This window comes from Rattus norvegicus, chromosome 7 (genome assembly GCF_036323735.1).
Source record: "Rattus norvegicus strain BN/NHsdMcwi chromosome 7, GRCr8, whole genome shotgun sequence".
NCBI classification, from domain to species: domain Eukaryota; kingdom Metazoa; phylum Chordata; class Mammalia; order Rodentia; family Muridae; genus Rattus; species Rattus norvegicus.
In genome coordinates, this window is record NC_086025.1 from 113,613,543 (window position 1) to 113,640,927 (window position 27,385).

Sequence of the window (27,385 nt, forward strand, 5' to 3'; positions counted from 1 at the left end):
GAAGCCACTTCTCCAGGGGCTCCGGAGCCCGAGGCGACAGGACAGGCAGCTCTGGGACTGCGTTGCACTGTCCAAAAAGGTTCAGGTGTGTGGCCTTGAAGATAGTCATTTATTCACCCAGCAGACCATGCTTGCTTACTTCCTCTGCATCAACTTATACTGGGGGCTGAGGGTACAGATCATGGAATGGCCCAGCAGGCTAGATGTCCCAACTTTAGCAGGCAGTCCAAACTGTGAGAAAGGTGTGGGGAGGGAGATTTTTCTGGGACCTTGACCCCTCCTAGCATACTTGGACTTTATCTTTGGGCTTAGACTTTATTCAGAGGGCACTGGATCCAAGAACGAAAAGAGCGGGCTGGCTCCTGTGAACCTGACTGGGATTCCCTCAGGAAGGCTGTGCTCTGGTCATGGTGAGTGCTTAATTGCTGATCATGGGGTCTGAGATTAGTGCCAGCCTGGCTGGTTCCTGGAGACCTGGCTAGAAGTTTCTTAGAGAGGCTGCTCTATCCTTCACCTTGGTGAGCGCTTGAATGAAACAAATAACCAAGTGAGGGCATGACTGTTCCTAGGAAGGGCGGAGACAAAGATTTATTGTAGATCTGAGAGAGAGCATAGCCAGAGGCATGTGGAAGGGTCCAGACTGAATATGACCACCTTGCTGGACTGTAACATGTGAGAAGGTGGAGAAGGGGAGAGGAACCTTACAGCAGCAGCCAAGGTGCTGAAAGGCCAAAACAGAACCCGTAACCAAAATGGCTGGGTTATATAGAGAAGAACAACTGGGGGAAGGGCACAGTCCCTGGGCAAGAGAAGTTTACGGTAGGGGACGTTTCTGCCAGCCAGGAAGACCGTGCAACAGGTAGGGACTGAGGGATGCTGGGAGAACCTGGCGGAGGAAGGTTTCTTGTTGTTGTTGCTGTTGTTAGTTTGTTTTTGAATTCTCAGCAGGTCATCAGACAGAGGAGGACCATTGAGTGGAAAGACTGAGGGAGGTTCCTGGGGATTCAGTGTGTGTGGTTGCTTGGCTAATCATCGAGTGGCCCCAGACAAAAGAATACCAGGCATAAAGAAGTTCCCAAAGCCTCCTTCAGTGCCAAGCATGTGTAATAGGTTTATCAACTTGTTTGTCAGAACGGTTCATTCAGAGCACTTTGCAGCTTGCCTGCAGAAGCTAAGCCAGTCTTCTAGGAGGCAGGCAGTGTAACCCACAGCCACGGTCACTTCCTTTTGGCTGCCCATGCCTGTAGGAGTGTCTGCCATGACACGTGTCCCTGATCTTATGCGTTTCCCTACCTCAATATCACAAGGACAGTGTAAGAAACAAAGCTTCCTCGCAAGGGGCTTCACTCCATCAACAGAGAGGTCTTGAGAGGACAGTGGAGGGGTAGGGAGCACCCCCTCCCTCCTCTAGCCCTCTGGGCTAGATGGAGCTAAAGTGGCCTTTTGTACTTTGTTGCTGGAGGCTGGAGGCCTGGGTGGGAGGGGCTGGCACAGCTGGGACAAGACTGCTGGGCCTCAGCAGAGGGGGTTGAGGGGATGTTCTGAGGAGGGGGAAGGTGGTGGGATGTTCTCATCACTGAAGTAGGGAGGGTGTTCCATCGGATGTGAGTTCTTAGTGTCTGGGCCCATTCTCCGAGGACCCTTGAGTGGGTCTGAGCTTGTCACTCTGTACAAGAACCCTTTTCCCAGGGTTCCTTGGGTCCTCGCACTGTTTGGTTCCAGTCCGCAGCAGTTGTTTACTGGCCAGCCAAGCCAGTGGGAGTGGAAGGCAGAAGTTGACCCTTCTCTCCTACAGTTGACATTCCTGAAGGCAGAGAGACATAAACAAGGGCTAGCATCTCCCTCAAGGATGAACTCTGGGGTTGAGACCTGGGGGGGGGGGGGGGGGACAGAGGAGAATTAGTTGTTGGGGCAGGGGTCAGGAAGGTCTTGGACAGTGACATCAGAAAGAGGAGCTGCCTGCACGCAGAGAGCTGAGGTAACAGTGCACCAGAAGGCTAAGACAGCCTGCATGAGGACTCCAGGGTGAGCTTAGCCCGAGGAGGAAGGGTAGGGAAGAGGAACGTGAACTTAGCAAAGATGTGAGAGCCATCTTGGCAGGATCTATGGCCACCCAGAGCAACCTGGGTTTCTTTCTGGGTGTTATGTACCATGAGCAACAGGGCTAAGAGTGGGAGACATCCAGGTGGGGACATTGTAGTGACCTGTGGCTGTTAGGGAGGCAAAGGGAAGCCAGTGAGCTTGGCTTTGGGGTTGCAGAAGAGGAAGAGGGGTCAAGTTTCCTACCAGACACAGGGTGAGGCTACATGTAGAGCGAGTCTCAGGAACTTGTAAAGCAGGTCCTTGTCAAGGCTCCTAAATGTCATCTCCTCTAGTCCTTGTGAAGAGAGTCTCTGGCTGATCTGACTGTGCAGACAGGAACTCTAAGGTTACCTGCCTAGGATCATTTGGTGGTGGGGATGGAGGAAGGACAGGCTTTGAGTTTAAATCCCTTCAACTCAGAGCTGAGCTTCCCAACACTACCACAGGGGCCCAGAATGTTTCTTTTGTCCCATCCTCTCTGGCCTTAATAAACTGAGAGGCACCCACTCTTAATATCACTACCCAACTTCAAGCTCAAGCTGCCCCTTGATGCTGTGCTGGGGAGTTACTAGTGCAGGGAACACCCCGTTCTTCATTGCATAGCTGTGGAAGGGGTTCTTGACAGAGCTGGCCTCGGTGTGACTGTTGAATTTGCCTTCATTCTCGTTTCCTACTGCTGATAAGACAGGGCCACCTTTCTGACTGTGGGAGGCTTGAGGCTTGTAGGTAGCAGGGAGTTGAGGGGCAGGGACCCTGTCAGATTCGTCCCCCACTGGCCTTTGGAACTCTGAAGACGCCTGGAATCAGTTCGAGTGAGTGTGGCTCAGTGAGTGTCAGAGGTCCCAAGCTTCCACAGAATCTCACAGGAGACAGGTTCACCTTCTTCCAGTTGAAGCCATTAATCATTAATCTCTTCCTCGGATTGCCCAGTTCCTCTCTGGCCTCTCCTGTTTTGAAGGTCAAACCCTGCCCCTCTCCTCAAGCTCTATCCAGCCTCTCACTACAGAAGTGGGGAGGGTCTGCGTCTGCCAGGCAAGTCTTGGTGTCTTAGCTCCATGTCTCCTTTCCTCTGAGGAGCTATGGGCAGCTGGGCCAGTACATGCCGTGGCATCTGGCAGATGGAGATCCTGACACACAGACGGGGAAGGGGCTCCTGCCTGTGGGCATCCTGTTTGGTTATTGGTTTGTGGGATGTTTATTGTGTTGATGTTAGAGTGTGTTTTGGGGGACGGGGTTAGGACTTGGTGGTTAAAGCCTGCTGGGAAGTTGAAGAGTCAGGCTACCCAGCCAACTGCCTGGAAGTCCAGGGCCTTTGAGTGGTCTGAGCTTGGAGACTGCCTCAGGGAGGTGGAGGCTGTCCTGCGGTGTAGAAGTGGAGAGAGAAACCTCTATGAGTGGAGCATTGCGTGTGGAGCCGGGGTTAAAACATGGTGGCCCCCGTGAGTGCTTAGAACTCTGGCTGGCCGCCTTCAAAGCTCAAGTCTGACTTATATCCACCACAGAGGATGAGGGTTGTGGCCAGGCCAAAATGGGACTGCTAGGTAGTGTAGCAGCTGCTTGAGGATCTCCTCTAGGCTTCTAAAGTCTCATCTGTGGTCAACCACACAGATCTCTCAGTTCCCCTGTGGAAGGAGAGCTTCTGTGCCACACTCCACCGTGGAGCTGTGGGTACTAAGCTGGAGGCAGAGTTCTTACCCTGGGCTTGTCATCCTGGGTCCCTCTACACAGAGATTTTGGTCCAATCTAGCACTTGGGAATGAAAGACTGGAAAATAGAAGAGGATTCCTTGACTCTATAACAAGTGGGAGAGCAGCCTGGGCTACATGAGACCCTGTCCCAACACAAGTGCACACAGAGACAGACAGACTGACAGAAAGAAAGGCAGAGAGAGAGGAGGAGAGCTTGCCTGCATGCTATGCACATCTTTTAGTTGTTATCTTTGGTCTTCTGAGAATATCCCTTGCGGGTAGGACATAGTCTTCTAGGATGAAGGTTGTGGCCAGAGACTGCGTAGAGCTCAGAGGAGGGAGGTCTGAGGTTGGTTACCTGCACTTGGCCATGACAACTCCAGGAAGGGAAAAGGCAGGTGGTGCTTCCTGCCTCGCCCAACACCTGGCTCCTCAGAGAGTAGGGCTGCCCTCCCCCCTTCCCCCAGCTGCCTGTTTGCCTATTTTACAAACAAGGAGACCTGAGGCCTGGGAAGAGGTGGCTCCAGGAAGCCATTCCAGGTAGACAGCTGTGCTGGCATGGACTTGGCTGAAATCAGTTCGTGGCTACACAACTGATAATCTTGTTTGTCCCTGGACACCAAGGAAGGAATCGGCTGCTACAAAAGCCAGAAGCTGGGACTGAGCCGAGGGCCTCCAAACAGGTACCATATGGTGGAATGGTGGGCAGAGATGGCAAGTAGGGACCCAGGTAGTGACCCTGTACAGGTGGAGTGGTGGAGAACATAAGCCTCAGGTAAGGTAAGAGGACGAGGGCTTGTCCTTTGATTCTGTGCCTTAGCCTCTTAGCTGTAAGTAGCGGTGAGTGGCCGGGGGCAGGATGCAACATGATCTACTCTGAGCAGGTTTCTGTGGGTGTCTCTGGGTGGTCTTAGGATAGGTCCCCGGACCTCTCACACTTGCAGGTCACTGGAGAGCGGTGGGAGAGGTTTGAGTCAGGCAGGCAAACGGTAACACTTGAGTAGCCGGATCACTTGGAGCCTTCTGCCCATGGCCTGAGTTGCCAGCGGTCAGGACTGGGGTAAAACACAGAGGGAAGGTGTGAGATGTAAGCAAGGAGGTTCCTGTGGAGGGGCACGGACCAGTCATGTTAGGGGCAGCACTGTGTGCAAGTGTCCTGTCAGTCCTGTGAAGCCCAGGTTTTCCTAACTTGGATGTTCTCTAACTTCCTGACGTACCAGTGACTTCCCTTCCCCACATCAAATTGTGGGTGAGTTGACAGATGGTAAGGATGTCCAGGATGGCAAGTACCTGAGGGTAGAGCTGAGGAGGCGCTGGCTGTCTCTTCAGATCTTCAGAGAACTTAGGGCTTTGTGAACTGTGGTTTTAAAATTGCTGCAGCCAAGCCTAGGGAGGTACCATGGGCGCTCACACTGGTTGGAGGCAGAGAGATGCATGGGTTGAGAACTGCAGATGTCAGGCTGCTATCAGCCAGCTGTGTGTCAGAGCCTCTGTCCTCCAGAGGGGAGGGAAGAGGGTGGCGCACAGCGTCTGGCAGCAGACAATACTCCAGGAGTCAGCTGCCGTGAACAGAAGGATGAGGAAGGTGCTATTTTCTGGGAGGGATGACCCAATTCCGCTCTCCCGCAGTCTGTCCTCCCCTCCCTGGTTAGAGGGCTTAGCTATGTGTGTCCTCCTCAGAAGACTCCCGTTAACCCTCATGCTCTCCTCAGCTTCCTCATCTCTGTCCCTCTGAGCTGAGCTCTTTAAGGGTTTTTGTTAAAAAAAAAAAAATAATAATAGACTGTTTTTCCTTTCCCAAGTCCTGCTCCGAGAATGATGGCTCTGAGATTAAATATTTACTAACAAATGTCTAGGCCATAAACTTTGGCTTATTCCTCCACTAGGTCATAACTTATTTAACCCATTTAAACTATTCTATGTCTACCATTTGGTTAGTTAACCTCTCCTTCTTTCCTTCAGTCCCAGCCTGCTTCTTCTCGTCTCCCTCAGTGTATCTCCAAGGTCGTCAGCCTGCTGGTTTTCATTCATCTCCTGGTTTGTTTTTTTGTTGTTTTGTTTTATTTTTTGAAAGATGTATTTATTTTTATTTATATGAGGACACTGTAGCTGTCTTCAGACACACCAGAAGAGGGCATCAGATCCCATCACAGATGGTTGTGAGCCACCATGTGGTTGCTGGGAATTGAACTCAGGAATTCTGGAAGAGCAGTCAGTGCTTTTAACCCCTGAGCCATCTCTCCAGGCCCTTGGTCCATTTTTTTGTCTTATCTCTTGTGGCTCTCCCTGAGTCTCTCTTTTATCTCTGTTTCCTAGATCCTCTCTCTTGTGGACAGTGTCCCAACTTCTATTTTCTACCTTAGCTCATTGGCCAGTGGCTTTCTTATTGACAGCTGATGTTTCTAAGAGATTCTTTCTAGTTTTATCCTTCTGTCTGACCTCTGCTGCAACGGCTCCCAGGTAGCCATCCTACCTATTCATCCTCCCATACCTGTACCCTAGACTTTAGTCCCTGTGTCCCCCTTGGCCTTGGATTAACTTCCCTGTATCCCAGCCAGGTCCAGACTCTTCTGCTTTGGGCACTTCGATGGCATATGTGGAAGGTCATGCTTCCTTGCTGCCGGAAATCATGAAGGAAGGTCATATTTCTTTTCTTTTCTTTTCTTTTTTTTTTTTTTTTTTTTTGAGCTGGGGACCGAACCCAGGGCCTTGCGCTTGCTGAGCTAAATCCCCAACCTGGAAGGTCATATTTCTGAGAGTAACACATGACTCATTCTTTTGGTTTATCCACATCTGCTCTGGTCTGGGCCACCTCCTGTCGACCTCTGGCTGCAAAGGGGCTTGGAGGGACCCTTTTCCCTTCCTGACCTGTTCTTTCTGGAATGTTGTTCCCCTTGACCATCTGCAGGTCTGTGTGTGTGTGTAGTAGTAAGGGCCCATTCATCACAGGTCCATATGGGGAATCTATCTGTCTCTCATTTGCCCTGGGATCCTTGTTCCTCAGACAGCTAGAGGGTGAAGACCCATCCCCACACTCTAGGCCTGGCTATGATGAGAAACCTGAGTTTGACCTCCTGTATGAGTTTGGTCAGGTTGCTGACCTTCCGTGGACTCCATTGTTCTGTTGATGGAGACACGGTAAGGCTAGCTGTACTTCTTTTTCTTTTCCTTTCTCCTTCCTTCCCTCTTTCCTTCTTTCCTTCTTTCCTTCTTTCCTTCCTTCCCCAAAGAAAGTTTCTCTGTGGGGTTGGGGATTTAGCTCAGTGGTAGAGCGCTTGCCTAGGAAGTGCAAGGCCCTGGGTTCGGTCCCCAGCTCCGAAAAAAAGAACAAAAAAAAAAAAAAAAAAAAAAAGAAAGTTTCTCTGTGTAGCCCTGGCTGTCCTACAACTCACTCTGTGACCAGGCAGGCCTCGAACTCAGAGATCTACCTGCCTCTGCCTCCAAGTGCTGGGATGATTAAAGGCATGTGTCACCACCACCTGACTTAACTGAGGCTGGCCATTTATTTTAGGCCATTCTCATCATGACATGACAGCAGGCAGATATGGTGCTTAGTGTTCTACACCCAGATTGGCAGGTAGCAGGGCAGGTGAGCCACACTGGACTTGGTTTGAGCCTCTGAGACCTCAAAGCCCAACCCCTAGTGACACACCTCCAACAAAGCCACACCCACTCCAACAAAGCCACATTCCCTAACAGTGCCATTCCTTATGGGTTCTTTCAAGCCAACACATTCTTGTCTGTGGTCCCCAGAGGCTATATCATCAGTCCAACTTTAGAAGTCCCCAGAGTCTATCAAAGCCTCTGACCCGTTTAAAAGTCCACAGTTCGAAGTCTCTTCTGTGATCTCTTAACTGTAGTCCCCTATAAAATCAAGAGCAAAAAGCAGACCACGGGCTGGGGATTTAGCTCAGTGGTAGAGCGCTTGCCTAGCAAGCGCAAGGCCCTGGGTTCGGTCCCCAGCTCCGAAAAAAAAGAAAAAAAAGACAGTAAAAAAAAAAAGGGGGGGGGGCTGGGGATTTAGCTCAGTGGGTTCGGTCCCCAGCTCCGAAAAAAAGAACCAAAAAAAAAAAAAAAAAAAAGCAGACCACACATATATGATATTCAGCATATGATGGCACAGGATATACATTACCATTCCAAAATGGAGAGAAGAGAGCATAGTGAGGAAGTGCTGAACCAAAGCAAGATGGAAAAGCAGCTGGTTAAACTCCAAGCTCTGCGTCTCCATGTCTGATGTCAAAACATCCTTCAGATCTCCGACTCCTTTCAGCTATGTTGACTACAACACACTTCTTTCTCTTGGGCTGGTTCCACCCCTGTTAGCAGCTTTCCCCAGCAGGTATCCCACGGCTCTGGCATCTCTAACATCTTGGGGTCTCCAAGACTACCTGGGCTTCACACAATGGATTCTCTAGGCCTCCATGCAAGGAGACCCCTGTCACATGCTTGGCTTTGGTGCCTTTCTTTAATCATGGAGGGAGATTCCGTAACCCCTTTCTCCTGCCCTTGACTCTAAAGCCAGAGCCACATGGCCAGTCTGCTGGGGCCTGATTACATCTTCACTAGCTTTCTGGTTTTGATGGATTCCTTCACGGCTTAAGCTTGGCTGTTCTGGGACTCCATCTGTAGATCATGTTGGCCTTGAACTCAGATATCCAATTGCCTCTGTCTCTGGAGTGCTGGGATTAAAGGTGGGATTAAATGCCTAGACGGTTCTTTGTTTCCTTTTCACCAGGTAGAAGCTTAGCTGGGTGCAGTCTTGCCCTGAGGTCACCTACTCCCTTTAGTTCATTAAACATCAGGATTCTCTTTAATCTGTTTATGTCCGTGAACACAGGATTTTAGTTCCATTCCACTTCCTAGTACCCCCTTTCTCCTCAAACTGTGCACTTCCTACTTTTCCTTGCTCAGCTTGCTCCATTTCGTTATCGATCTGCCTAGGAGTGACCACTAGTAAGCACACAACAGAGTTGACACTAGGCCATTTTGAGAATTCCTCTGCCGAAGCAATTCATCCAAAACTCTTCAGTTTGGCCTCAGGCGGATTTTTTTTTTGGGGGGGGGGGAGATAAGGGCAAAAAGCAGCTGCATTCTTCACCAAAATATTACAAGAAAGGTCTTTGGGCTACATAGCTGAAATTCTCTGAAACCTCTTCAGTCAGGCTCCCATAGTTCAAATCACCCTCAGCACCGCCATCTTCATGGCTCAAAGCCTTTCCACTGCTTTTCTAACCCTAAGTCCTTCCTCTAAACAAAAGAATGATCAGGCCTATCTATCACAGCAATGTCCCAGCCTCTGGTACCAACTTCTGTCTTAGTTTTAGGGTTCCTATCCCCATGAAGAGACACTGTGACCATGGCAGCTCTTACATAGGAATCCATTTCATGGGGCTGGCTTACAGTTTCAGAGTTCAGTCCATCATCATCATGGCAGGAACTGTGGATGGCAGGGTACTGGAAGACCTGGTGCCGGAGAAGTGTCTGAGAGTTCTACATTCAGATGGACAGGCAGCAGGAAGAACAAGAGAGCCACACTAGGCTTGGCTTGAGCATCTGAGACCTCAAAGCCCGCCCCCTAGTGACACCTCCAACAAAGAAAGCCACATTTCCTAACATTCCTTATGGGCTCATTCCTATGGGGCCATTTTCTTTCAAACCATCACAGTTACCTAGACTGTACTGGACTAGGTACAGTCTGCTAGGACCTTAGCCCACAACCATCCCACACTCAGGTCTTTCCCTTCACTCGGGCTGGCTGTTCCCTCATCTGCCCCCATCAATCTAGCAGGGCCAGTATAACCAACCTACCTGCCTCTCTGCCTCCATTCTCTCTAGGCTGATCAGTTGCAAGCTTAATACAATAGTGCCCAGTGCATGTAGCTACAGGAATTACTTTGTTCCTCCGTTATCAGAGTCAGGTTCCTGGGCTCAGTAACTGCATGTGATGAGTAGCTCTTGTATTGGACAGTGTAGTCCAGGTCCATTTCCATTGTCACAGGGAGTTCTGTTGAACAACAATAAGGCTGGCCATATGACCCATCCTCAGGTATAAGCTGACCAGGTTCACCCTGCTTACTGCCTCCTAGAGCCTGTGGCCAAGGTCTGCCTCCTTCCTAACCACGTAGGATGGAGTGTGGGTCTCAAGCCCTGAAGGGCAGTGGGTCTGGACAGGTGAGTGAGTCCAGCTGCTTTAACCCCCTTGAGCCTCAGTTTCCTCATGTGTAAAATGGGAGTGTAGGCTCTACCTCAGAGGGAGGAAGGGGAAAGCATGTAGAAGTTTCCTAGCTGGTGCCTGGCATTTATATCAAGGCTGTGGTAAGTGGTACGTGTCACTTTAGCATGAATTAGGCAAACCACAGGTAGGTCATGGAAATCGGGGCTCTCAAGAGTCACTGCTTCATTGGCTCACAGTAAAAGCCATGAAGGCTTCTGACCACAGCTAGCCTTTGGTCATGACTAATCTGCTTGCCTCTGGCAACAGTAGAATTGTCCTTTGTCTCCACTGCTGGGTAGGGAGTATGGGGGAAGGTCAAAGTCCTGGCAGGGCAGCTCTCTCAAGGACTTGCCAGCCCCTTCTGTAGAAGAGTTCTGAGGTAGCCTGCAGGATGCTGAAGTCAGGCTAATGAGGGCTTGGAGGAAGGGAAGGAATCAGTCAGGGTGCAGATGGTTGTGGGGTAGCAAGATTGAGAGCTGTCAGTGAGCTTTTTATTCTGGAACTAAAATAGCCAAGGGATCTCTATGGGATCTAGGTGGTCTGGTCTGGTCTGGGCACCCCGGAGCACAGGTTGGGCAAAAACTGCCCTCCCTGTAGTTTTTTTCACCTCCCTGACTTTGATGGTTTTGCCCACATAAGGCACAGTGGCAGTTGTCCCATGGTAAACAGGATGGCAAAGACCATCCAAGCAGGCAGGTGTCCTTGACAGCTTTGACAACACCTTTTCCCCTGGAGCAGACTTTTCCCCTCTGGGTGAGCCAGGGAATGGACTGGGTATCCTGGGCTTTCCTCAGCCCAGATATTTGTGTTTATCCTGGAGCAGGACCCCAGCCTACAGCCCCACTAGAGAGTACTCAGATCTGTCTGTTAGCTACCAAAGGATGCCTGGCCATCTTGGCTTCTGTTAGCTTCATTTCTTTGCATGATAATGTGTGATTGTTGACCAGCTTCTAGCACCACTGACACCAATCCCTTCCAGACATGGGGAATAACTCTATGCTGTGTAACTGTTAGCATTTTTTTAATGAATGGAGACTGCAAGCCATACACTACAACAGCCTCTTTAAAATGCATTTCCATTGGACACCAGGTAAACTCATTATAAGTATGACCGCCATCATTAGTGGGCATGTGCTGTACAATGATTGGAAAAGCTGAAGATTCCTGTGTAGCCCCAGACAAATCTTGCCCTCCCTGGCTCCTTGTCTCACAGAAGTGCTCTGGGCACCTGGCAGTGAAAGTGCGTGGAGCAGGGCAGAGTGGCAGTCTGCCCTGCAGCCTAGTTTGCTGCCCTCTTTCATTGTGCAGTAAATTCCTGGTTTCAGACATTAAGCCTGAACCCTGTTCTCTCACTGGCTCGTTTTGCTTTCCAAGTGTTTCTACCTCTATCTGCAAAGCCAACTCTGCAATCTTTTCTAAGATAAGAAAATTGAATGAACCTTCAGAGTTTCGACTTTCCCCCCAATCTTTCTCAAAATGATATACATGAAAACTATGAAGCAAAACCAGAAAACCCCCTCAGGGAGCAAGGCAGGCAACCACCCAGTTGCAGTAGCTGCTATTTTTACTCACCTCCTTAAACAACCTTGCCAACCCATCAAAACTTGGTAATTCCTCTACTACCTTAGAAGTGAAGTTACCCCTTAAACCTAGGCCACATTGGGCACCACCTCTATGCTTAGATTTTTTTCTTTTCAAAACCTACCTTAGGGTCCTTAGATGCTTCAATCTAGCCCACCAGTGAGAGGTAGAGGAGAAAGAAGGTTAATAGGGGGCTGGGGATTTAGCTCAGTGGTAGAGCGCTTACCTAGGAAGCGCAAGGCCCTGGGTTCGGTCCCCAGGTCCGAAAAAAAGAACCAAAAAAAAAAAAAAAAGAATATGAAAAAAAAAGAAGGTTAATAGGGAAAAGGAGGTTGTAGACCTGGTTAGAAATAGTTCTTCAGGGGTGTTTCTACTCTTCATTGTCAAGATACCAGCAGTCCAGTTCAATAGCAAACAGCAAACAAGAGTCAGTAAGTAGCAACAGCATGATGCAGCAGAAACAGCAAGGCTCTGCAGAATCAGCATGAGTCAGCAGAAGTGGCCAGAACCAGTTAGAATGCCACAAGAAGTTCTTTGGTGTATTTTTATGAAGTGAAGACTTGTGAAATGTTGCACGGTGTAGCAAAGCAAGAGTATCCTCTCACTGTTTGTGGGGTTCCATTTATATTCTTCCTAAACACCACGTGTCTTTTTTTTTCCTCAGCAAAACATCACATGCCCTCTCACAAGACAGTTTCCAGAAAAACATCAAGTGACCCAACTAAGTTGTTAAAGAAACCAGAAATTTCCACTTCAGTTATGTGGCTGGGTGAGTGGCTTAAGTACCCCAAGGCTTCTGTTTCTTCTAAGCAAGCTGATCTCCACCAGGCTTGGCTCTGCTCTGGAGCCAATCCCTAGTTTTTCTCAGGCATTTGAAGCAGCAGAGCTTGGCACTACAGAGGCTATCTTAGTTATGGTTTTACTGCTGTGAACAGACACCATGACGACCAAGGCAACTTTAAAAAAATAATATATATATAAAACTGTCTTCAGACACACCAGAAGAAGGCATCAGATCCCATTACAGATGGTTGTGAGCTATTATGTGGTTGCTGGGAATTGAACTCAGGACCTTTAGAAGAGTAACCAGTGCTCTTTTTTTTTTTTTTTTTTTTGGTTCTTTTTTTTGGGGGACCGAACCCAGGGCCTTGCGCTTCCTAGGTAAGCGCTCTACCACTGAGCTAAATCCCCAGCCCCGTAACCAGTGCCCTTAACCATTGAGCCATCTCTCCAATCCCCAAGGCAACTCTTTTTTTTTTTTTTTTTTTCTTTTTTCTTTTTTCTTTTTTTCGGAGCTGGGGACTGAACCCAGAGCCTTGCGCTTGCTAGGCAAGCGCTCTACCACTGAACTAAATCCCCAACCCCCCCAAGGCAACTCTTATAAGGCCAACAGTTAATTAGGGTTTGCTTACAGGTTCAGAGATCCAGACCATTATCATCAGGGTGGGAGCGTGGCAGCATCCAGGCAGGTATGGTGCAGGAGAAGCTGAGAGGTCAGTCACATCTTCATCTGCAGACCTCTAAGAGAAGACTGGCCTCCAGGCAGCTAGGACTAGAGTATTAAAGCCATGCCCATAATAATACACTTCCTCCAACAAGGCCACACTTCCTAATAGTGCCACTCTCTGGTCCAAGCATATACAAACCATCACATTCCATTTCCTGACCCCCACCCCCATAGGCTTGTTCAAACATATAAGTCTATGGGGGACATACCTAAACATAGTATAACACAAAATACATTTAGTCCAACTTCCAAAGTTCCCATAGTCTGTAACAGTCTCAACAATGTTAACAAAGTTCACAGTCTCTTCTGAGATTCATCAAATCACTCAGCTGTAATCCCCAAAGCAAGACAGGGAACCAGCTGGGCATACTTCAAACTCTGCATTTCCATATCTGATATCAAAGCAATCTTCAGCTCTCCCAACTCCTTTTTCATTTTTTTTTGACTGCAACAAACTTCTTTCTCCTGTGCTGGTTCCACTCACTGTTGGTAGCTTTCTTCAGCAGATAGCCCACAGCTCTGGCGTCTCAAACATCTTGAGTCTCCAAGGCAACTTCAATGTTTCAAGCTTCTTGTTTCAATGTCTGGGATCCACACATAATCTTCTGGGCTCCTCCAAAAGGCTGGTGTCACTTCTCTAGCTCTGCCCTCTGTAGCACTCTAAGCTCAGGTTGATCGACTCCACTGCCACTGCTGTTCTTGGTGATCATCCCATGGTACTGGCATCTCCAATACACTGGAATTTTTCTCTGCAACTAGGCTTCACCAAGCCTCTCATAGGCTCTCTTCATGATGCCAAGCCTCCTTTGCAAGACCCATTCAGTCCTGGGCCATCAACTGCAGTTGAGGCTGCACCTTCACCAATGGCCTTCCATGACCTCTCACAGTGCCAAGACTCAGCTGCTCTTCATGACCCCTTCATGTCTTCAAAACCAGTACCACCTGGGTGACTCTCACATTACCAAGTATAGCTGTAGCACTAAGTACAACCTTGGCTATGTCTGGAACACAGCTTCTTTGTGCTTTCAGAAAACATTTCCCAAAAGATTTCGCCTCAATGATGTTGGTCTTTTCTTAATCACCACCCACTAATTTCTTAGCTCTAGCTGACCAGCATCAATTGTCCATGTAGTCTCTTTCTCTTGACTCTAAAGCCAGAGCCACATGGCTGAAGCTGCTGAGTTTCGCTGCTTCCTGGAGCTGAAACATGACTTTCTTGTTCTATTACATTATCACCAGCTTTCTGTTTTCCAACTCCTTCACTGCCTAAGCTTGGCTGTCCTGGAACTTGCTCTGTAGACTGACTTTGAACTCATGCCTGTCTCTTAAGTGCCAGGATTAAAGGTGTGTCACACCACATCTGGATCTAAAATTTGCTTTGTTGCACGCTCACACCTTAAACTCAGAGATCTGCTTGCCTCAGTCTCCTGGAATTAAAGGCGTGCACCACCATGCCTGGTCCTATACTTAGCTGAGTGGGATCTTGCCCCAAGGTTACCACTCCCTTAATTCAACTTAATCTCCTTGAACACAAGTTTCAGCTCCATTCCACTTCCTGGTGCCCCTTTAATACTTGAACTATATATTTTATATTTTTCCTTTCTAAGCTTGCAACATTTGTTCAAAATGCTCTTCATGAGACTTAACCAGAGAATAAAGTTAATGCTGGGCTTTTTTGAGACTTCCTTTGTCAATGTAGTTAATATAAATCTCTTTTCCTTAGTCTCATGTAGACTTTTCAGACAAGGGAAGAAAGCAGCCACTTCTGGTTCTTTTTTTTTTTTTTTTTTTTTTTTCGGAGCTGGGGACCGAACCCAGGGCCTTGCGCTTGAAAGCAGCCACTTCTTTACCAAAATACCACAAAACAGTCTCTAGGCCACATACTGAAATTCTCCACTGAATCCTCTTGGGCCAGGCCTGCACAGTTCAAATTGATCACAACAACAAAGTCTTTTATATTCTTAGTAGGATAGCCCACTAAGCCCCACTGCTTTCCAAATCCAAAGTCCCAAAATCCACATTCTTCCGAACAAAAGCATGGTCAGGCCTATCACAGCAATACCCAAGTCCCTGGTACCAACTTCTGTCTTAGTTAGGGTTTTACTGCTTTGAACAGACACCATGACCAAGTCAAGTCTTATAAAGGACAACATTTAATTGGGACTGCTTTACAAGTTCAGAGGCTCAGTCCAGTGTCATGGCAGGAGCATGACAGCATCCAGGTTGGCACGGTATAGCTGGAGCTGAGAGCTCTACATCTTCATCTGAACGCTTCTAAGAGAAGGCAGCTAGGACTCGGGTATTAAAGTCCACACCCACAGCGACACACCTACTCCTAATAGTGCCACTCCCTGGCCCAAGCATATACAAATCATCACAGAGGCTTAGGAAACTGGATGATATATGGGCCAGAGTGACCACTTGATCACTATGTATAGCCATGACCTGTGGAGCCCAACCCGATGTGTACTCATCAAGGAATGGATAAGGATGAGAAGTGAAGACATAAACCCAGTGTCAGCCTCTCTTTGAATCCTGAAGCCTCAGGAGTCTGCCTGTTGTTACTCCTGGGGCCATTAAGCTTTAAGTCAAGAGGATCTCCGTGTGTCTTCAGAGACCAGGGAAGGCTTGGAAGGGATGGATGTGTTGCCAGTTGGATGAGTGAAGACCAAGGCACACTGGCAGAACACTGGCTTGGAATGAGGGCGTAGGCAGTATCCTCCCTTATTATGTGTGGGGTGTGTGTATGTGTTTATGCCTGAGTGTGTGTGTGTGTGTGTGTGTGTGTGTGTGTGTACACATATGTATGTGTGCATACAGAAGCCAGATGTCAACATCTTCAGTCACTCTCCACCTTATCTTCTGAGTTAGGGTCTCTCATTAAAACTTGGACTTAGCTGGTTGGCTGTGCTGGCTGCTGAGCTCGCTCTGCGAATCACTTGTTTCTACCTTAACGGTTCTGGGGTTACAGGTACACAAAGCTGTGCCCAGCTCCTTACATCGATGCCAGGGATCAGACGTAGGTCTTCATGCTTGTGCAGCAAACACTTTTTTCATTGAGCCATCTCCCCACACACTGGGCAGAATTCCTACTTAGGGGCCTTTTGGAGCTAAGAGTAGAGACTAGAGATGCCTGGCTCAAGGTCCTGAAGCCTCGTGAGATACTCAAACGATGCTGCAGGGTGATCAGTGTCAGTTGCCTGTGGTAAGCAGCTCCCATTTGGCCCAGTCCTTTATTAAAGCCTTCCAGAACAAGGCACGTTCAGTGGAACATCTACATCCCAATGTCTGGCAGGAGACAACAAAGTGAGCATTTACAGAGCAGCCTCTGGCACCAGGCGCCCTAGAGAATGCTTCAACACCATAGCTTCTTCTGGTTGCCCATGGGGCTCTAAAAGAATATATTTTCATCCAAGGAGACAGGCTCAGAAAGGCAAAGAGACTTGCCTTAGAGTACACAGCTAATTCCCAGGCTTAACAGTAACCAGGAATGCACACCTACTGTGTGCCTGGGCAGGCTTCCAGCCCTTTCCACAGACCCCTGAAGGAGAAACCAAGAAACTCACAGGCAGCATATGGATCTGCCCTTTGTAGCCACAGACTGCCTTGTGCCTCAGGAACTGCTGGACATGCAGATTGCTCACAGACCCCAGAAGCAGACAGAGTGCTAGAGGACCTTGTGCAAACCCTAGAATAGATTGGAAGGTAAGCACAGGGCAGACCTTAGCACAAAGTCGGGATAATCTTTAGAGCAGATGAACCAAGCAGAATTCCTGAAGGTGTTTCTGAGCTGCATTTTGCCTTCTTATTCCGCTCCATGCACACCCCAGTACTGCCTACAGTTGTTGGCCTGACCATGTTTCTACCATGAATCTGGTCCCTTCTCCCAGTTAGAAGAACCAGAGACCTCATTGCTAGCCCAGAGCTAAGAACACCAGAGATCCAGGCATCAAGGGGCAGGGAGGGAGGCAGGGTCATTGGGTGTCATACAGGGGAATAACTCTTAGGTCATGAACAATCTATACTATAGCAGAGGCCAGTCAGCAGGAGCTAGGACAAGGGCAGTCAAGGGAACACCAGATCCCAACTAAGATCCTGATCTGCTCAGGCCAGCTCAGGACCACGGAGAGCTCCACAGGCACCTCTGTCGCTAAGTGATACCCAGTGAGTGACACCTGTCAGGCTGTCCCCTAGAGTTGCTACTGCATGAATCCAATCACAACCTCCAGGGCTACTGGCTGGACTCAAGCTGAGCCTGACTCTGAGGTCATGGCAGGTCACTGTGTTACCCTAACAGTATTAAGAAACACAGGTGAGGGGAAAAGCTCCACCCTCAGCATGGAGGACACTGTTCAGTGGAATAGGGGTCTGGAGCAAACAAAAAGGGCAGAGACTGAATTCTTGTCTTCCAGGATTGGGGCACTTCTGCCCTTGGACCCCAGAACTCTTCATGCTCTGGCCTTGGGGCTCCAGGGCTCACACCAGTGGCTTCTGAACTCTCCAACTCTCAGCCTGGGAGTGGGAATCACACCAGGGTTCCTTGGACTTGGACTGGACCACACAACATGCCCACTAGGGTCTCTACTTTGCAGACACATGCCGCCATTTCACAGGCTAATCTCCGAAACCATGTGAGCCACTTCGCCCAATAAGTCCTCTGTGTGTCTCTCTTGTTGAGCCGTCTGTCTAGAGAACCCAACTCACAGCTGTGCCGCTCCATTTGGTCAGATTTCTTCTTCATGTCACTTTCCAATAAGAGCCAAGGAAAATGGTGTGTGCGAGGGAATAGAGAGGTAGAAGGGGGAGAGGATCTCCCTGGATCAGATTTGCCACTGTCCTACTGACACCTTCTTGGCTTGGCCTCAGCCTCCAGTGTCCAGGAAGCAGCTCATCTCCACCCTTTTACCAACTCAGCCAGGAGGCTCAGTCCCAGGGGCAGGGTGCAGCTGGCACAGTGGGTCCCTTGGGGCATGGTGTCACTCTCCAGCTCACACCTGCCTCAGCCGGCTCAGGCTTTGTCCGGTCTCTACAGCAGAGCCCCAACTCTGTTTCTCGTTGCTTTGAGACAGGATAGCACGTCCCTGGGCTGGAGTTTTGTTCCTGTGAACCCCTTACCTGCAGGCAGTCTATCCAGGGACAAATTTCAGGCTAAGAGCTGGCGTGGACCGAGCACATACTGACTGAGCTAGGCCCTTTGTGTGAATTTCTATACAAACGCTAACAAGACAGTGAAGCCCAAGGCCACGCACACAGCAAATGGCAGAGCTGGGGGTTGGGTGGGACCATCTGTACTTGTGTGAGTGACAGTGAATACCTTGAGAAGGTTCTGGGAAGCCCCTGAGGGATTATTGAAGAATTTTTATGGCTTTAGTGGGACCTACTATAAGCCTCTGAGCTCTAGGATCAGTCTCTGCAGAAGGGCCCCAAGGACTTTGTCCTCAGAGAGCTGCCTGCCTGGCCCCCAAGGGCAGTGGCTCAGCTCTCTGGAGGTCAAATCCTTCATCAGTTGAACTTGGTTCTCAGGCAACTCCTGGGATCTTTGGGTTCCCAAAGTCTGGAACATCCTGAGGAGCAAGGTAGGAGTGGGGTGGTGTCCCTAGGGCCTCCACTTCTGACAGTTGTGTGACAGTGACCTGTGCTCTTATCTGGATCTCTTATCTGAGGAAAGTAAGAGCTTCAGGCATGCTGCTGGGAGTCCCTGTTCAGGTCACTTCCCACCCCCCATGCAGACAGCAGAGTGGCTGCTACCCAAAGCCAGTCTACCTCCCATCCAGTTAATCAACACACCTCCCCGAGTTGACAGTTCCCTGCCACTCTTGTCAGAGCCCTCTGTCCACCGCCCTCCCTTTTGCCACCTTGGAAGGCAATTATGAAGGGCGAAGTCGAAGCAGGTGTGAAGGTAAGAGGATAACTTGCCAGAGTTGGTTCTCCCACCACGTGAATCCCAGTGATGAAGCTTAGGTCACCAGGCTTGGTGGCAAGCTCCTTTACCTGCTTAACCTTCTTGCCAGCCCAATCTACACCCCTGACCTTGGCCATGAACCCTGCATGATCTGGCTACGTCCTCCTATTGTTTTCCCTGACCCCAGCGAGGTCTGAGTCTAAGCCACAGATGCACAAAGCGAGTGGTGTGATTCTCAGTTTGCCAAAAGACGGGGAACTCGGGGAACTTGAGAAACTGCTGATCTGAGCCCTGGAGTCCCAAGGCCGGCAGGAGGAGAAGAAAGGAACTTCCCCAGGCTCTGCCATTTCGTTCCCTCTAGACCCCTTCCCATTGGTTGGTGTCCTCCCCTGAACAGAGGTTGCACCCTTTTCTCTCTGCCTTCCCAGTCAAACCTCCAGAAATACTCTCTTAGATGTTCAGTTCTCCAGATGTCCCTTAATCCAGTCATTTGACCCATCAGTTCACTGCTCAGGGAGCCCGTCTGGCCAGCCCATGAGTCTGTGCCTGTACCCACCTATCCTTTAATTCTGCTTCATTACTTCCCAGGGCAGAACTCTGTCCTGCAGGGTATTGTGTGAGTGATTCATCCCACACTGACAGGAAACTCCCCTGGGGCAGAGTTTGTCCCTGAAGGTTCTCAGTGGTTGGCTAGGTGTTGGCACATAGAGATATGGGCTGAGGTGACCATGGCGGCTGCCCACTGCATGTTCTCTGGGTGGACTCTGTCATCCCAATTGGGTTCAACTTAGGAGGTGGAATGGCTCAAGAGAGCTCTCTCACCAGCAAAAATGCCACCGCTGTCTCTTTTCAATTAAGTACCCTACTGATCAGTCAGCACTGTACACATTAGTTCATTCTTCTGCTAAGGTTTCTTCATGTATATGAGGCTGACCCGGGTACCTGCTTTGTGTTGGGAAGATTGTATGAGGCTGTGCACATAGCATGCTTAGGACAGAAACTGGTGTGAGGCATCAGGCCTCAGTGAAGCTTGGTAACAGCCGCAGAAACATTGCAACATGGTAACAAAGGCAGAAACATCGCAACATGGTAACAGAGGCAGAAACATTGCAACAGGACCATGGCAACAGGGCCCAATGTGCTCCTCAGTGTTAACTATACCTGGATCTCCTGTACTGTTGAGGGAGAGAGACAGGTTTGCCTGGGGACCAGCAGTCATTTTATGAGCTGTGACTCATCACGGTCATGGTGTTTTGGGCAAAGTCTTACCGTCCTTCCAAGTCTGTTTCCCCATCAGTAAAAACTGGTCACGGTGACCCCTTGAAAGGCCGAGAGACTTAACTGAGGCCCTGAGGCCAGATGCTTCTTTATCCCACTTCACATATATGCTGCTTTAGCCCACACAATATATTTGAGGCAGTGACAAAAAGATTAAAAAGAGAGGGAGACTCTAGATCGAGTATGGTGTGCCTGCTGATCACACAGCTAAGGGAAGATCCTGCTGGAGGTTTCCAGCCTGGAGCATTTGAGTGGTTGAAAGTTTACTGTGCTTACTTTGTACCTACTGTGCTCCAGAAACTCCATGCCCAGGTCCCAGGAGCTTGCTAAAGGCCAGGAACTAACTAACTTACTTACTTTCTTTCTTTCTTTCTTTCTTTCTTTCTTTCTTTCTTTCTTTCTTCCTTCCTTCCTCCCTCCCTCCCTCCCTCCCTCTCTCTCTCTCTCTCTTTCTTTCTTTCTTTTTCTGGAGCTGAGGACCGAACCCAGGGCCTTGCGCTTGCTAGGCAAGCGCTCTACCACTGAGCTAAATCCCCAACCCTTCTTTTTTTCTTGTCTGTCTGTCTGTCTGTCTGTCTATCTATCTATCTATCTATCTATCTATCTATCTATCTATCTTTTCTTTTTTTCGGAGCTGGGAACCGAACCCAGGGCCTTGCGCTTGCTAAGCAAGCGCTCTACCACTGAGCTAAATCCCCAACCCTCTATTTATTTATTTTGACACAGGGTTTCTCTATGTAACCCTGACTGTCTAAAACCCACTCTACACCAGGCTGGCCTCCAACTGTCAGGAGGCAGAGGCAGGTAGATCTTTATAAGTTCGAGGCCAGTCTGGTCTATGTTGTGAGTTTCAGGACAGGCAGGGCTAAACTGTGAGACACTGCCTCAAACAGCCAATCAGGCCTGTTGACCCAGACCTTTAATTCCAGCACTCTGGAAGCCGAAGTGGGCAGATGTCTTTTGAGATCAAGGCCAAGCCTGGTCTACACCGCAGTTCCAGGCCACCAGTCAAAGCTATACAATGAGACCAACAAAACAAACAACAAACAAACAAACAAAACAAAACCAACAAAAAACCCAAACAAACAAAGGAAAACCCAACAAAGCAAAAACCAAAACTAAGCAAAACACACAACAGCATTAACAACAATAAATGAAAAAAAAATAAACAGACTGGTTTCTGGGTGTGGACAATCAGAGTGGATTTCTTTGTTCTTGGCTTAAGACTCACAAATCTCAGCACGTTAGACACTAGGTCCAATCCAGTTGTTTTCCTGACTCAATAATGAATTGAAAAGACTTTCAAGTTAATAGGAATAGATCTTTCCTTTCCTTTTAAATTCCACAAAACACGCCCAGCCTTTTCATTTCCTTTGCTTTGCTAAATGAATCTCTGTACTCACGAGATGTGGGAACTAACCACTTGCTATTCATTGGCACCATTTAATTTCTCAAATAGCTTCTGGTTGTGGATAGAGATGTTGGTCTATCCACTCGGCCTCTCTACTATTTTTTTTTTTTTTGGTTCTTTTTTTCTCGGAGCTGGGAACCGAACCCAGGGCCTTGCACTTCCTAGGTAAGGGCTCTACCACTGAGCTAAATCCCCAGCCCCAGGCCTCTCTACTATTATTCTACGGAGAGGAAACAGACACCAGCGTGTCACTATTAACGAAACTCCATTATTTCGATTTGATGTTATTTTGGTGGAGTTTGGTGTTGGGAGTGCCACCCGGGGCCTCCAGCAGGCTAAGCATGTGTGCCTCTCCCTCCCCCCCAGCCCCCCCCCCCCCCGCACCACCCCTAGCAGAGAATGTATTTCTTTCAGAGTTGTTAGACTGCACGTGGACGAGCTTGTGCAGGGAGCGCCTGGGACAGAATCTTAGCCTTTGGCATTTGTGGTCATTCTTTAAAATGCTCCTGTCAGGGCAGAGGATGGAGCTCAGTGCCTGAGCACGCACGGCCTGTTATCAAACCCCAGAAACTCAGAAAAAGTAAACCATTCCTCTCATGGTTCTTTTCCCAGGTTTCCCCACTCTACTGTCTCCCCCCCCCCCCCCCCGTTCCTGACAGCTTCAGGGTGGAACTGAAAGATATGCTATCTATAGGTGTTGGTGACTGTGCACTCCTTTGATCCCAGCACTGGGAGGCAGATTAAATGTGGACTTTTAAACTCTTACTTGTGGAGAAAGCAGATTGTAGGCCCCAGTTAACAAAAATAAAGAAATAAAGGGAGGAATTCCAAGCTCTGAACTCAGAGTAGCTGTCCTCAGTTGGAGATCATTCTGCATCTAGAGAAGGAGAGAGGAGAGAAATTTAACTCTGGTCCAATTTTAGTTTAAAACTAGTTGGGCTGGGTGCAGTAGTGCATGAAAAGCCTTTAATCTCCAGCCCTTGGCCCACAGAGGCAGGCAGATCTCTGTGAATTTGAGCCCCTCTTGGTCTACATAGTGAGCTCCAGGACAGCCAGGACTAATAATAGAGACCCTATCTTTAAAATAAAAAATAAATAAAATAAATAAAATAAAATAAAATAAAAAAAATAAAGTATAGACCTTGTCACAGCGTGCGCTCCCCACCCTCTCTCTCTCCCCCCTCCAAATGATTTTTTTTTAAATATTTTTATTCTGTGTGCATTGGTGTTCTGCCTGCATGTATGTGTTAGGGTGTCAGGCTCCCTGGAACTGGAGTTACATTTCAAGCCTCCACATGTGGGCTGAACTTGAACCTGGGTCCTCTAGGGAAGCAGCCAGTGCTCATAACCTGTGAATCATCTCTCCTGAGTCATCTCTCCAGCCCATATTCACGGGTCACTAGTAACCGACTTAACTGCCTTCCTGTGATACACAGACATTAGAGGTGGAAGGTCTGAGGGTACCCCCTTGTTAGAGACAAGAACATAAAATTAGGAGGCCATCCCAGAATGGGGAAGGGTGCTGGCAGCTTAATGAATGCACTTTCCTAGCCTTTAGAATTTGGCCTGATTTCTGACCTTGATGAGTTGGTGGTCCTTAAAACTCTTAGTCTCTCAGCATTTTTCTTTTTTCTTTTTCTTTTTTTTTTTTTCTGGAGCTGGGGACTGAACCCAGGGCCTTGAGCTAAATCCCCAACCCCTCTCAGCATTTTTCTATGAAAATGTATTGAAAAGGTTTGGTTGGTTCCTTCACATACAGAAAGAAAGAAACAAAGAGAAGAGAAAGGGGAAGAAAAAATATAAAAGGAACAGTAGCCTAGGGCAGGGCATCAGCAAGCCGCTAGACAATTGGCAGCTGCTTCACACCCCACCCTCTACCTATTGGAGCCTGACACCCTCCAGGACAATTTCCCCCTGGCTGCATTTTGCTCCAAGAGCCAAGCCTAGCCCTGTTGAGCAGTTGGTGGCTTCTGGTGGAAGAGCATTCTACAGAAAGGTGACGTGTAGTATCTCAGGGCTGTGGGAACTGGGATCACAGGGGTCTTGGTACAGTCAACTTTTTTTTTTTTTTTTTGGAAACAGTGTCTTTCTATACAGCGTTGACTGTCCTGGAACTCATTAGGTAGACTAGGTTGGCCTTCGGGTCACAGAGACCTATCTTCCTCTGCTTTTTAAGTATTGTCAATTAAAGGTGTGTAACATGTGTCATTAAAGTCCTGGGACAGTGAACGTTTGGGGACAGAAGATGGGTGACTAAGTGCAGGACATTCTCACAGCTGACTGCAGCTAGAATTCCTCTCAAGTCCCCTTCCTAGGCCAGGAGTCTCAGGCTGCCCTGACTTTTTGCTCTCTCTATCTCCCGCAGGATGAAGATGAGACGCTACAAGCTTTTTCTCATGTTCTGTATGGCCGGCCTGTGCCTCATCTCCTTCCTGCACTTCTTTAAGACGTTATCCTATGTCACCTTCCCGAGAGAACTGGCCTCCCTCAGCCCTAACCTCATATCCAGCTTCTTCTGGAACAATGCCCCTGTCACTCCCCAGGCCAGTCCGGAGCCCGGTGACCCCGACTTGTTACGGACTCCACTCTACTCCCACTCCCCCCTGCTCCAGCCACTGTCCCCTAGCAAGGCCACCGAAGAACTGCACCGGGTGGACTTCGTGTTGCCGGAGGACACCACAGAGTATTTTGTGCGCACCAAAGCTGGCGGTGTGTGCTTCAAACCAGGTACCAGGATGCTGGAGAAACCTTCTCCAGGGCGGACAGAGGAGAAGACCAAGGTGGCTGAGGGGTCCTCGGTCCGGGGTCCTGCTCGGAGGCCTATGCGGCATGTGTTGAGTGCACGGGAGCGCCTGGGAGGCCGGGGCACTAGGCGCAAGTGGGTTGAGTGTGTGTGCCTGCCAGGCTGGCACGGGCCCAGCTGCGGGGTGCCCACTGTGGTCCAGTATTCCAACCTGCCCACCAAGGAGCGCCTGGTACCCAGGGAGGTGCCGAGGCGGGTTATCAACGCCATCAACATCAACCATGAGTTCGACCTGCTGGATGTGCGCTTCCATGAGCTGGGCGATGTTGTGGACGCCTTTGTGGTCTGCGAATCCAATTTCACCGCCTACGGGGAGCCTCGGCCGCTCAAGTTCCGAGAGATGCTGACCAATGGCACCTTCGAGTACATCCGCCACAAGGTGCTCTACGTCTTCCTGGACCACTTCCCACCTGGTGGCCGTCAGGACGGCTGGATTGCAGACGACTACCTGCGTACCTTCCTCACCCAGGATGGTGTCTCCCGCCTGCGCAACCTGCGACCTGATGACGTCTTTATCATCGACGACGCGGACGAGATCCCTGCGCGTGATGGTGTGCTGTTCCTCAAGCTCTACGATGGCTGGACAGAGCCCTTCGCCTTCCATATGCGCAAGTCCCTGTATGGTTTCTTTTGGAAGCAACCAGGCACACTGGAGGTGGTGTCAGGCTGCACCATTGACATGCTGCAGGCTGTGTATGGGCTGGACGGCATCCGCCTGCGCCGCCGTCAGTACTACACCATGCCCAACTTTCGACAGTATGAGAACCGCACCGGCCACATCCTAGTGCAGTGGTCTCTCGGCAGCCCCCTGCACTTCGCGGGCTGGCACTGCTCCTGGTGCTTCACACCCGAGGGCATCTACTTCAAACTCGTGTCGGCCCAGAATGGTGACTTCCCCCGCTGGGGTGACTACGAGGACAAGAGGGACCTCAATTACATCCGAAGCTTGATTCGCACTGGGGGATGGTTCGACGGCACGCAGCAGGAGTACCCTCCTGCAGACCCCAGTGAACACATGTATGCTCCTAAGTACCTGCTCAAGAACTATGACCAGTTCCGCTACTTGCTCGAAAATCCCTACCGGGAGCCCAAGAGCACTGTAGAGGGTGGGCGCCGGAACCAGGGCTCAGACGGAAGGTCATCTGCTGTCAGGGGCAAGTTGGATACAACGGAGGGCTAGGGCTGTGCAGTTTCACAGGGCTGGGCTGGCTGAGATGATGGCTAAGCCAGTGTTATCTTTGGCCTCCTCATTATCTTGGGGCTCTTGAGAGAGCCAGGAGTCCTTGGAGTTGGTCCTCTGGGCTCAAGCCCCCTAGAATTAAGGGTCAGGCCTTCCATCCCAAAACAGGAAAGAAAAAAATATTTTTTAGTAAAGAAGAGCAAGCCCAGATATCTATGCAGCACTTTTTGTCCCCAAGAGTGCTGTGGGAAAGAGGTGTTCCTGGGGAGCATGCAGTCGTTTTCTGGGACTGGTACTGGGAGTGCTATGGAACTTCAGCCTAGTTAAGAGAAGCCCACCTTTGACATCCCAGATTGTTGTCCTGTAATGGACAAGGAGGTATACCATGCCAGGAGTTCCCAGCATCCTGTAAATAAATGCAATGGGTCCAGGAGCAAGAAGAGACAGTAAGGAGGGACTAGAAAGCGTATCTGCTCCCAATCTTGGCCAAGAGGCTGGGGAAGCATTGGAAAATGGCACCCTGGAGAGAGAGCACTTTGCAGCTTCCTCAGACATGCTGGACCCAAGGAATGAGGTCACAGATGGCTGGAAGGGTGGAGCCGGTGGCTGTCAGTCCCTCTGCCTCTCTAAGGAGACACGCCTGGGGGGCTGAGGTTCCAAATATACCTTGATGACTGATCACTTTCCTGCTGCTGTCTTGTGGGAGCTGCTTTGATGGACTCTAGGAGTCTAGTTCTCGGGGTGGGACAGGAGCTGGACACCATGTGGACAGCCAGTATAGTAGGTGGGACAAGAGAAGGAGACGAACAGAGGCCCTATATCCTTCTCTCCCTCCCCATCACTGTCTGCTGGCATCCAGTCCCATTTTTACGACATCCCCTTCCCCAGGCCTGTAAGAGCAAGCTGGGGGCCAGGAAGGGACTACAAGTTCTTCCGGGGTCCAAGAAAGGACCTTAAGGTCAGTGGCATTATCAACCCATTCCTCTTAATTTGTCTTGGGGGGGGGAAGGGTGCAAGATGTATTTGAGAAAACGTTAAGCTGCTATAGAAGCCCCTTGGCAAAGCAGCAATTACAGTAATACCAGCTTGTCACTAAGTAAATAGTGTAGAAAGAGACGGTCCAAACCCTGTTAGACAGTCAGTTTAGCTTCACAAACAACCTCCAGGTCTGGGTAGAGTGGCTGCACCTGCTCACATGGTAAGGCGAGGAAGTGTGGACTCTTTCCTGAGAAGGCAGGAGTCAGATGTGTCTGTTGCTTCTGATAGTGTCTTACTGGTCAGGACTTAGCTGCACAGCTACAGGTAGTTGCAAGGGAATCTGGGAAATGTAGTTTTGAGCAGGACAGCAGTGTGTCCGCCTCAGTTTGAGAGTTCTGTATTATTTACCCCAGCATCTTTACAGGAAGGGAACAAGTGATTGCTCATCACCCTGTTCTCTTCCTGTCTGCCCTGGGGTTGAGGTACAGTGGGGACTTGCAGGTGTATGGGAAGAGTGGGTGCCTTTTCCTGAGGCCCCTGATATTCCCTCAATACCAGTATGCCAGGGCTACCTGTGGAATGGTCCGTGTTTGTGCGTGTGTGTATATTTATGGGCATGGGTGCATGCTTGGTGTGTATTGTACATGTCTGTATCCATGTGTCCCTGTATAAAGATGATACTCAACGTGTGGGTGTAGGAGCCTAGGCTTGGCTGTCCTCTTCCTTATGACCTGGATCTCACGGTCTCATCTCCTATG

At 49.4% G+C, this 27,385-nt stretch overlaps 1 protein-coding gene across 1 annotated transcript; it reads left to right on the forward strand.

Moving 5' to 3' along the window:
* The first annotated feature begins 468 nt into the window (after window positions 1-468).
* Window positions 469-26,659, forward strand: Mgat3 (beta-1,4-mannosyl-glycoprotein 4-beta-N-acetylglucosaminyltransferase). The gene is made up of 2 exons (NM_019239.2): window positions 469-518; window positions 24,032-26,659. The coding sequence occupies exon 2, from the start codon at window positions 24,033-24,035 to the stop codon at window positions 25,647-25,649; it is 1,617 nt and encodes a 538-aa protein (NP_062112.2). The 5' UTR covers window positions 469-518; window position 24,032; the 3' UTR covers window positions 25,650-26,659.
* The last annotated feature ends 726 nt before the right edge of the window (window positions 26,660-27,385 follow it).